The sequence below is a fragment of the Protopterus annectens genome, chromosome 4.part0 (assembly GCF_019279795.1).
Source record: "Protopterus annectens isolate FY-2018-M chromosome 4.part0, PAN1.0, whole genome shotgun sequence".
In the NCBI taxonomy this organism is placed as follows: Eukaryota; Metazoa; Chordata; order Ceratodontiformes; family Protopteridae; genus Protopterus; species Protopterus annectens.
The window spans coordinates 1495680792-1495693053 of record NC_056733.1 but is presented as its reverse complement, the minus strand read 5'-3'; the positions used below and the strand labels follow the sequence as shown (position 1 = coordinate 1495693053).

The 12262-nt window shown below is 40.7% G+C and overlaps 1 protein-coding gene across 2 annotated transcripts in view; it reads left to right on the top strand.

Annotated features, from left to right (window-relative positions):
• CYFIP2 (cytoplasmic FMR1 interacting protein 2) overlaps window positions 1-12262 on the top strand; it is a 2832302-nt gene that overhangs the window by 508676 nt on the left and 2311364 nt on the right. For both annotated transcript variants that reach the window (XM_044069335.1, XM_044069334.1), the window contains exon 2: window positions 3538-3680. In XM_044069335.1, coding sequence (XP_043925270.1) covers window positions 3564-3680 — 117 coding nt within the window. In that variant the 5' untranslated portion in view covers window positions 3538-3563. The remainder of the gene's footprint in view (window positions 1-3537; window positions 3681-12262) is intronic.

Below are 12262 nucleotides of genomic sequence, written 5' to 3'. Positions count from 1 at the left end.
CTTTTATACTGGTTTCCTACTGAAGGCTGCAATGTATCTTCATATAACAACTGATCAGATGGTTCCCACTCCACTGGTTTGCCCTTAATTTGGGGATTCATTATTCTATCTTGCTGTGGTGTTATCAGAGTTAGATTTTCTACACTACGTCCTTCACTTCACAGGTAAAACATAACTTCAGTATCTGTTTAACTTCTCCATTACTAATCCTCCTTTCTGCTTTCCTTCTTTGTTTTCTTATTTTTTATATTGTAAACTTTTCCATATCCGTATGCCTTTGTCTGTATTTGTCTTCAAATATTTTGGTGTTGCTCTTTTTGTATTGATTAGTTTTGCTTTTTCCTTTTTATAAATATTGCACCATATTAAAATCTCTTTTTCTTTTCCATGTCCATATTTTTTCTTCAGATGTCGCTAGTGCTCCTCCTGTTTCTCCTTACTTGGGGGACTCATTGTTCCATCGTATTATGATATAACTTGTGTTAGACTTTCTACACTAAATCCTTTACTTTGCAGGTATTCCACGACATCAGCTTCCATTTTTTTTAACTTCTTCTTTACTAATTGTCTGTTCTCCAGTCTCCCTTTGTGATCTTATTTTTTGTATTGTGATATTTTCCATATCTGGGTGGCTTTGCCTGTATTTCTCTTTGAATATCTTTGAGGTTGCTTTTTTGGACTGATTAATTTGTCTTTCTCCTTTGCATAAATATTGCACCATATCAGATCGCTCTTTCTTTCTCGTGTCCATATTTCTTTTTTATAACCTTCAAAAATCTCAAGATTTTGTTCTTTATATTTTTTCACTTCCTCACTTGCTTCTTCCAAATGACCCAAGGTTTCTTGGTCTATGTTTTTTATGAATCTGTTGTATTAATGAACAGAAATTTGCATTTGAAGCTTTTGAATGTTTTTGCTGTGCAAATATTTTTCTTTCCTCTAATTTCTCTTAATCTTTTTGTATATCGTCTGTCTGGAAATTCTGGGCTTCTAGCATAATAGTAACAATACATAATTTCTTTCTCATCCTCAATAGTCAACTCTATCGTCCTTATGGCTCTTTTTTGGTGTATCTGTTTTTCTGATTTTTGTGGACTACTACTTCCTTCTACAACGGTGGGGGGCGGGGGGGGGTGGCCATCGTCCCCCTGGGCCTAGCCTAGCCTTATTGTAGGAATGTTTCCGTGTCTTGAGGATTCAACACTGTCATTTCTTCCAGTCCTAGCACCATTGTGCATACCGTTATTGGGCACTTGTTTATCTTGTGACTTTTACACCCAGCTGTCTTTTTAATTTTTAACCTACTTCTGTCCATGATATATGCTATATAAAATATAGTATGTATATCAGTGTCTACTCGGTGAGATTTTGTAAAAAACAGAGTCTACCTCATGGAAGTACTCACCAAGACTTGAGAATGAATTCAATTCCAGCAGTACTGCTCTCCTTTGCTTTCTGATTTTGTCATCTCTCCATTTGGAATATGTCTCATGTAATGGCTACTCTGACAGTAATCTGTTTGAACATCTTCTGATGTTCACCATTTGATCACTGCTGCAGTAGTATCTGTAACTGTATAGGTTGTATCTTGCAGACCATATAACAGCTGGCCAGCTTCCAGAGTTTAAGGGTACCTTCCACATGCCCTAGTAATGTGTACAGCGTGTCGTGTAAATGCGTACTGTAGTATCATAATGTAGTTAGGTAGGGGTTTGAATCCTGCACTTGCCAACTGTGTGTGTGTGTGTGTGTGTGTGTGTGTGTGTGTGTGTGTGTGTGTGTGTGTGTGTCGCCCTCGGGAGGAGAAACCTTAATGTCGGAGGGATAGATTCATGTCCCAGAGACTTCCCATACTCTGGAATAAACTACCTATCTATATCAAACAAAGCTCCTCATTAGCACTGTTCAAGAAAAATCTTGATGATTGGATGGGAAATAGGAAATTCACCCCGGGGATCACCTCTGTGGCTCTGCTTGACAGCGGCACAGGAAAATAATTTTCTTGGGTGGCAAAAGCCAGGGTACCTTTTTGGCTGGGCTCGTATAGGCCCCAGGGCCGATAGCCTAGTACCTACCTTTGAACCTATGAACCATTACCAACTTTAGAAGAGCTAAAGAAAATTAGTGGTTTGGGCACCCAGACCTCCAGAGCTTTCCTGCCTTTGAAGAGCTCTCCTCTTGCAGACTTTCAGGGATCAGCAGTCAGCTTTCTCCATTGCTGGGCAGATAGGTTTATTATGTTTAATCGGACTGTGAATTTTAGTCACCTTTAAAATTGTAATGTTGCTTTTTAGTTTTATGTGAAATAAGTTGATAAAATTGTTTTTTTCTTTTTTTTTTTTTTTTTTTGCTGAAACCTTTTTTTAATAACATTTAGGGGAGGGGTAAGTGTATGTTGTGTTTTTCACTGTGTTTGTTGGAACTCATGCCATTTTTACTATTTACCTGTTTTACTGACTGTTGCTGTCAGTCTTTGGGGTTCAGGCTTCATGTTCGGCTTCACCATTGTCGCTCGTCCAGTCAGGATGAAACAGTTGTGGATTCGGTTCAAGCAGCTTTATTACACAAAAACACATCAGGACTGAGACTTAGTAACTTAAACTTAAATAAACTTATAAACAGACTGACTACTACATTCATACATGTTAACACTCTGGTTGTTTTCTCAAAATGGCACTGCTGCCTACATGTGCTCACTATTTATATGCACATGCCTACGTCTGGAAATGCTTCTTAAAGTTATACAGACACACTCTGTGCTACAACCATGAACAACTTAACTGGTTCCTTGGATTTTTCTTCCTCCAGCCACAAAAATATGAAAACTTCCATACAGCCTTTGCTACAGCTCTACCTCAACTTCACATGGGTAACTACCGTTGCCCTTTCGGCCTCAGACAATTCATCTTCATTTTCTGAAGATTCCCATCCCAGTGTAATGAACAGGGAATTGATTTTCAGTAAACAGCTTCTGTTTGGTTTCTACAGATGACTTATTCTGAGGAAAGTGTTTTCGGATTCTGGTGTGTAACTCGATAGACATTTCCTTGCAAGCCTTAACTCCGAAACCAGAAGGCTGCAGCACCATTTTGCCGTAGAGTGGTTCAGCTGAAAAGCACAGTCACTGCAGCTTTAAGCTCTGGCAAGAAACCAAATACATTGCAGTGATCCCTAAGAACAGCTACCCGGCTGTATTCAGAGACAGCCACACTAGAAGAGTTGTTGTCAACTCTTCTAGCAAATAACACATTGCATTGCAGGAAGAATCCTTGGCTTTAAAACAAAACCCTGTCAGTATAAAAGACTCCTATCAGGCTGTTCGGAGATTATTCTAACCACTTAGAGGTATTTGAAGGTTTTAATGTTGTATCAAAATCAGAATATGTTGAGCAATATTTTTTCAGTTTAGGGGCACAGTTGTTTTTTATTGAAATGGTGGACTAGTGCTATTTAAGAAACTGAACAAGTTTTGAGTCCTGTAATTTCATTTTCATGTAGCTGTTAATGATATGATTTTTGACATCTTTCTCCTGTTAGGTTGAGGACTGCTAAGTTGTGAAACCATGACAACTCACGTGACACTGGAAGATGCCCTCTCTAATGTGGACCTGTTGGAGGAGCTGCCGTTGCCTGACCAGCAGCCATGCATTGAGCCTCCACCATCATCCATCATGTACCAGGTATGTACCTTAAGTTCTTGTCTTCTAACCCTGCATTGACTATGTGCTTGCATGTCGTACAGATGTTGTTACTGTGTAAGTAAACACATGTAAGCCTGAGAGAAATACAAAAGAAGGCTGCAGAATTGAGATGCCAGAGATTTTTAAACTTTGTAATAAAAGTTAAGCTTTGACTTCAGGCAAATGTATAATTTTATTACAGAAATAGTTACTGCTTCAAGATTCCATTAAGTGAGGGAGCCCTTTCCTGTTAGGCTTTAGCCTATGTGTGCGGAGGTTCCCACTTGTGCTAAGATTAAATTTTATTTCTTTCTTTCTTTCCTTCTTTATCTATTTTTGTTTACTAAGCACTTACACTGGGCAAAAAGTTGTCCTTTTTCAGGGGAGAACTGGGAAGTGTACAGCATAAAACACAACAAACCAACAGTGCACAGAAGGATACCAAAAGTACAGCATGTCGTACAGACAAATTCTAACATTAAAATAGTGTCTAAACTTATGTAAACAAAATGTTAATCCAGCTAGTTGCATGCAAGTTTCAGCAGATGTGGACGGCAGAACAGCATTCTCATATCAATATAGAAGGCAGCAACAAACACTAATAAAAATAGCAGTAGTATTTAGTATTGCACCTTGATGTTTTGTCATGTTGTGGAGCTGCTAGTAGCAACATAATAGTCAGGAAAAGTGTGTGCCACTAATAGTGAAAATTACTTCAGCTAAGACACTGGACTGGATACTGCAGTGTGCAATGCACCAGTGCCAGGTAGGTCTCATCTCAGACAGACCAAATACAAATGCTGTTATGTGAGCACAGTATTACTGCTTCACCCTGTCCACTCCTGTAGCCTTTCAAGGTCCGTATGCTCTTAGGAGAGCACTCTATTACTACTACTATAACCATGTTTTATCCTATGGCCTCCCAAGAGCATTTTGAAAATTAATGTATCATAGGTGTTTAACAGGTTTACTATAAAACATTGAATATGTGAACGTAAGCCTATCAAAATTGCAATTCACATATTCGATGTTCACAACAGTAAACTGGCTAAAATATTGAAAATACTGCAACAAAGTCGAATTCGACTTCTGCAGTACGAAAGCCATACCAGCAATCAATATAGACCAGATCCATAGTACTGACATTCATAGGTTTTGCATGGGGGGCAAGCCCCCTGCACCCCCTGACACTTATATATTCCAGCTCTGAGATCACACTACAGTGGGGAAAAGGGTATTTTCCTGATCTCCACCTTACCGCAAACTTACTTTACCGCGACTATGTAACTGATTACAGCTGTGTGAATGCAATTTGCATTCGCTAAAGGGATCCGTCACACTTATGCAGGTTAGACAAAATGGAATCGGCCAACTATTAGTCGACATTCCTAGTTTTGTCTAACCTGCACTCAGGATTCTAAATGTAAACCTGTTTAACAGTGTCTGATGGATATTTAATTTGATGGTGAAGGAATAATGAGCTTTGCTTGGGAAAGAGATACAGTAATCTACATCATGTACAAGTACTAAGCCATTTGTCAAGCCAAAAGCCTAATTCAGTATTCATCATATTGATCACTGCTGGAGTAGCCTTAGCTGTATGGGTTATATCCTGCCAAGGCTATAACAGCTGGCCAGCTTCCAAAGCTTCAGAGCACCTTCCACATGCTGAAATTATTATGCAGCTTGAGCTGAGCTGTCTAAAAATATAAGTTTGAACACCAAGCACTTCAGAGCTTTCCTGCCACTGAAAAGAGCACCCCTCTGTGGGCTTTTAAGGATTAGCAGTCGACTTGTGTTGTTTCTTTGCTAGGTAAATAAATTACTTTTCGGGAAGAAACTTCCACATAAAAAATGTACTGTTTTAATGTACTTTCCTGTTTAGGAAAGTTATTTTTAAGCTAGGAGTTTGTAATTTAACGGATTGTCACAAGACTTAATTGTACTTTTAGACGGGAGCTCACTGTTTTTCTGTCAGTTTAAAAGTAATTTAAAGTAGATGAAAAGCATTTTTCTGCACGTAAATTGTGTGCATTTAATCTTTGGAGTTGGCAACGTATATTTAAGTGCTTTTTTACTATGTTTTGTGTAAAAAAGTAACTTTTAACAACATAATTTTTTACCAGCATATGCTCCTTGTTTTCTCTGGGAAAGAGGCATAATTTTCGATTTGACAATGGAGCAATTTACCAGTCTCATAGTTGGTGCTTCTTCCAGCCAGAAAATAAAAAAGTTAAGTAAACAGCCTTTGCCACCATAGCAGGTTATTAGTGTACCTCAGGCCACTCATCTTTGACCTCATATCCCTCTGGTGAAGCCCCTACAGCCATTATTGACTGGCGATTAGCCACATCTAGTAGAAATGAACTAAAATGATCACCAATGGCAAAGACAAACCATATTTGTTAAGTAAATGGTAAGTGCTTCCACGGTAAAACAGACTTGTACTTCAGACAATAAAAAAACATTTAAAAACATCCTCTGCGGCTGTTGGGGTCTCCACAGTGGGCAAGAGAGAGAGAGAGAGAGAGAGAGACACTCTTGTTGGTCCTGGGAGAGGGAACAAGGACAGCTTCCCTGTTTATTCAGAATGTTGTGCCCATCACTGGGGTAACTGCAGCTGCCTTTAACAACGCTGCTGGCCTCAATTTTCCTGTCAAAAAGAAACGGAAAACTAAACATATGTCTGCTCCTCCTCATATATCTCCAGAGAAGAGTAGTTTTCTACATCTGGCTCAGGCAGTGTTGCCAGATTTTCGAAATGACAGATGGGGACAGCCAGCCAAATGACAAAAAAGAAAGGTCTTCTTTCTATTATGGAGCACCACTTCTGTTCAGTGCAGAACAGCGGGCTGTTCTGCATTGAATAGAAGTGGCTCTGCTTTGCAATTTTTGATTGGTTTGTATACTGGTATACAAGCCAGTCAAAAATCGTAAAGCAGAGTCACTTCTGTTCAATGCAGAACAGTGGGTTCACTAACTTCAAACGAGATTTTCAGAGGCAATGTGGGAATCAGGATTGGGCTGCTGAACTCAGGACAGTCCTGCTCAAATAGGGACGTCTGGCAACCCTGGGCTCAGGGTTTAATTCAGGTTATTGATCCTTCTTACAAGGTGGTTTCTGGTAAAAGAAAGAGACACCTCTTTTCCTGAAGTGATTCAAGATTTTGAATCTGAACAGGGAACAGGAAGATGAAGGGACAGATTTAGGATTTTCACCTCATATTATTGATTCAGACTCAGAGGAGAGCACAATATCTGATTTTCCCTGTGTGGGTTTCGCTTTCTCTGAAAATATTTCCAGAATGTGTCAGTGTTTTCAGTGGGAGAACACTGAGGTTTCTCAGTCCCTCAAAAAGTATTTTGAGTTGTTACAGATGGAATTTCCAGAAGCTCCACCCATTCCTCCATTTCTATCAGCTTTGAAAGATATGTGTATCACTGCCTGCAGTTTTCCTGGTAGTCAGCCTGCTGCTCCTAAAAGGCTGATAGATTGTATAAAGTTCCTCAGTTTTTTAATTCTTTATACATTCATCCCAAACCTGACAGAGCAGCTATAGCTTTAGTTAATCCTGCTGCTGCTAAACATTTAGATTTCGATTGTACACTTTCTGACAAAGATGGGAAAGGTCTATACTTCTGCAACTTTGATTTTCAGAATTTTGAATTGTCAGGCTTATACATTAAAGTTTATTCTGATATGTTGTGAAAGAATGAGGAATGATTTGTCTGGAGTTTCTTCTTTTGAGTAACAATATGCTTTAAATGGTTTCCATTTCACAGGTCCCGACTCACCGACTCATTGTTTAATGTGTGTGTGTGTGTGTGTGTGTGTGTGTGTGTGTGTGTGTGTGTGTGTGTGTGTGTGTGTGTGTGTGTGTGTATGTGTGTGTGTGCGTGTGTATGTGTGTGAGCAGCATACCTCTCAATTATCCAGATTTTTGCCTCATATTTTTGGCCTGTCTCTCATAAAATTTCTGGCAAATCATTGAGGATTGTTGTCATTAAATAATAATGGGCATTTCAGTTTCAGACTTCATATCCTTCAGTATGTCCGTGCTAATGCAAAACATTTTATTATATCAACTTTCTATGGTTATAAGAGCAGTGTTCAAAAATTGCTCCTATTTTGGCCCTTTGCCCCCCATTATTTTTGGCTTTGTCCAGATTTCTTGCACTTACACATTGAGAGGTATGCTTCCAGGGCTATGGCCACTGATAGTGCTTTGAGGAGGTTTGCCTGGGTGCATTCTTGGACCCTCAAAGATTATGTGAAAATATGCAATTCTCCTTTGGATAGAGATTTAGTTTTTGGTCCCTGTGTTGCACAGGTTATCAAAAAGGGTGTTGAGAAGGCTTAGCTGATACAGGGAATCTCTAGATTTTTTTAGCCCTCCTTTTCCAAATTTTCTCTAACCTGTCATCCACTTTTGCCAAGAAATAAAATGTATAGTCTCAGCAAAATGCAGACTTTTAAGAAGAAGTGGCAAGGGGTTACAAAAAGAATACAGGACCCCCCCCCCAATTCCAAGGGAAGTCCAGAAAGTCAGAATGACTGCTAAAGAGACATTGTAATTCCATCCCACTGTGGCAACCCATTTTCCCTTACAGAAAAATCTGAATCTTCACTTCTCTCTCTCTCTCTCTCTCTCTCTCTATCTTTGGCAACAGATCATTTCAGACAAATGAGTTCTGAAGATCATTCATCAAGGTTACAGGTGGCAGTAGGAGGAAATCCCACCTTTCCGGGAAATAATTCTTCATCCACCAGACCATACTCATCTGTTTTCCCCTGTCTTTAAACACAAATTGTCTCAGGAAGTGATAGAGTCAGATGTTCTTCGTGTTTCACTGTTGCAGTCATTACATTTGGGTAATTTGCTGGCAGGTTGCCCTCAGTCGGCCTGATTAACAAAGTCTTGGGTCCTGCGTCGATTGCTGTACCTTCTTCCATGACGTCAGGCCGTCAGGGGTATAAAACATGCAGCCGACGCCATTACATCAGTCTTCTTGCCGTGCGGTGCCCGAAGCAGAAGCAGTTCGCAAGTGCTGGTCAGCCGACTCCTGAAATTTTTGTTTTCGAGTTTCAGATCCGAAGTCTTCAACTAAAAAGCTAAGTACCCCATTGGGGAAACTTTTTCTTGCTCCTTACTGATGTCAGTAAAAGTTAATAATTGCATTACTTGTGGGAAGCAAATACCTCATAAGGATTTCCATTTGTACTGTATTCCTTGCCTAGGCCCTGACCACGACATACCTTCCTGTCAGTTTTGTGCTTTATTTAATCAACGCACTATCAAGCGTTGGTACATTTTTACTTCTAAATATTTTAGCTTACACTTTAATTATCCAGATATGTTGTCGGTTAGCAATCTGACTACCGGAATATCTAAAAAACGCAAAGAAAAAGACAGAGACAGGCCGTTGAGGTCCAAAACTGCTGACGATGCTTCTCCTAAGCCAGTCGCCATTCACCGGTACTCAGTGAGGTGCTTTCGCAGCCCCTGATACCCGCTATTTCTGATTGTCAGGCCTCTACTGAGACCCATTCGGAGTCCGGTATGCTGCAAGATGCTTAAGTTATGGAACCCACAGATGTCTCTAGCTTGGATGGGTCCAGAGCCGCTGTGCAGGCACCGGCTTCTGAGGGTGTTTTCAAGCCTACAGATTTGTATATTAGACTGACGCCATCTTCAAAACTAAGGCCAAAATCTCGATCTAGGTCTAAAAAAACGACACCTAGGCCACATGTGCAGGCCCCTATGCCTAAAAAACAAATTATCAAAATGGCTGAAGATTTAATTACTCTGATCAGGGGTAGCCAACCCCCCCCCCTTCTAAGAGGCCTAGGCAAGATATTGACTGTGATTCTTCTAAACAGGATTCCATTTCCTCTGACTCTTCTAATGAACAGGAATTGTCTATACCTACTTATGAGGACTCTGATGCAGAAGATTCCATTCCTTCTGCTTCTCCCCCTGAGGATTTTTCTTTTGGGGAAACTTTACATACCTTAAGGGAACATTTCCACTGGGAAAGTTAGGACTTTTCTGAATCTAAAAAGAGACTTAGGGATTTTCTTCTTCTTTCTCAGCATAGGCCTTTGGCTATACCTCCTGTTCTAGACATTGTTGATGATGTTTTTACAGAATCTAGTCTGGCTCCTGATTCTCTGCCTCTGGCTCCTTGTAAGCCAGACAAATACTACAGGGTTCTTGACTCCCACAAATTCCTTTTCAAAAATCCTGTTGCGGATCCTGAAACCATTTCTCAGGGTCCCAAGGGCATTAAGGCTTCTACTGCTAAAAAACCTACCCCTTCTGATAGAGATTCCAGGGCACTGGATAGATGGGGTAAGAAGGTTTACACTTCTGCAACCTTGGCAATCAGGGCTTTAATCTGTCAATTTCATATGCTAAAATATCAGCAGCATATCATGGGACTGCTTAAACAGAAAATGATGTTGATTTCTGACTGTGTGGAAAATAAAGATTTACAGGATTTATTGCATTCAGCTGAACAAGTTGGAAAACGTACTTTGCAATGTGCTTTTGATTCTTTGGAGGCCTCTTGCAGGGCTGCTGTTACTGGGTCTGTGCTAAGAAGGCATGCTTGGCTCAAAGAGCAAACTCTGCCTGATCATGTTAAAGCAAAATTGTTAGATGCTCCTTTACAAAAGGATCGTCTCTTTGGTAATAAGGCTGAAGCAGTTCCTTCGAGAGCCACTCAAGTCAAACCCAGACATTCCAAAAGCACCAGGTTTCAGTCCCAATGGACTTTCAGAACAAAACAATGGGGTGCCTCCTCTTCCAAATCTGGAAACAACAAGACACCTCCCTATGGTAAGCAGTCTCAATGACTTCCCTTTACACTTACCAAGCACTTACCTTTTAGCCGCCCCTTTGGGGGGAAAACTGGCTCTTCATGCAAAAAACTGGCATCTTATAACCCAGGACAAATGGGTTTTAAATATAGTATCCCAGGGATACAGATTTCATTTCCACACATTGCCAGTTCCAAACGGATGGCCAGACCTGCCCCCAATCAGTGGGCAGAGGCCCAGAAACAAGTACTTTCCCTCATGAGCATGGGGACTATTCAACTAGTACCAGAAGAGGAAAAGGGACAAGGTTTCTATTCAAGACTTTTCCTGGTACCCAGAAAAGATAAATCATGGTTTCCAATTCTGGACTTATCTACTCTAAACACCTTTCTGGACATTACAAAATTCAAGATGCTGACTCTTCACCAGTTACTTCCTATGCTAGGCAAAGATGCCTGGTTGGCAACTCTAGATTTAAAAGAGGCTTACCTGCATATCCCAATCAGGGAATCTTGCAGAAGATACCCCTGCTTCAAAGCAGGCTACTTGCATTACCAGTTCTCTGCACTGCCCTTTGGCTTATCTACTGTGCCCAGAGTCTTTACAAAGTGCCTGACTCCAGTAATTGCATTTTGCAGGCAAAAAAAAAATATTCAAATATATCCATACCTGGACGACTGTCTAATTCAGGCAGAAAACAAGGGCATTCTTCTAAAACATCTGGCGTTTCTAAAAAAGGGTTCTAACTTGCCTAGGGTACACTATAAATGAAAAGAAATCACATCTGGTACACTCTCAAAAAATTACATTCCTGGGTGCAAGCTTGAATACAACTGCCCAGATGGCTTTCCTTACGCCAGAGAAGCAAATTCATTTGGTGACTTACTTCAAACAGGTGGCCACAAAAACCCTGCTTTCTGCAAGGCAAATACTGCAAGCCTTGGGGTTCATGGCCTCCTGCATTCTTTTAATTCCATATGCAAGACTGCATATGAGGAAACTTCAGTGGTATTTGAAAAGTTTATGGAGTCAGCATTGTCACAGCCTGGAAACAATGATTCATATCATACCTTGCCTGCACGTAGAGTTCCTATGGTGGGCAGAGGCCTGCCACCAAAACAAGGGACTGCCATTCACACCACCCCCTGCTGCCCAAACCCTAACTACAGATGCATCAGACTATGCATGGGGTGCTCATCTGGCAGGGAAGTGCAGTCAAGGAAAATGGAGTCCAATCAAGTGCACCTTCACATAAATCAAAAAGAAATGTTAGCTGTACAGAATGCACTGATAGCCTTCAAGGACTACCTTCATCCAGGACAATTACTGATAAAGACAGGCAACACCACGGTTATGTGGTACATAAACAAGCAGGGGGGTACACACTCCTACCCCCTCTGCAGACTAGCCATGGCATTGTGGAACACGGCCTTGAGCTATCAAGTACAACTACAAGCTCAATTCCTGCCAGGAGAGCTGAATACTCTGGCAGATGAACTAAGCAGAAATCTCAAGGACCCACATGAATGGAAACTGGAACCACAGATTTTCAACATGTTGACACGCAAATGGGGGAGCCCAGACATAGATCTTTTTGCCTCACCCCAGAACTATCAGTTGGACAAATTTTGCACAAGAATTCATCACAAAAAAGCCTGGAAAGTGGATCCTCTGCCCTTCAACTGGAAAAAACTATCAGTCTATGCCTTTTGCCCTCTGCCTCTGCTCTCCAAAGTTCTGCTAAAAGTCAAACAGGACA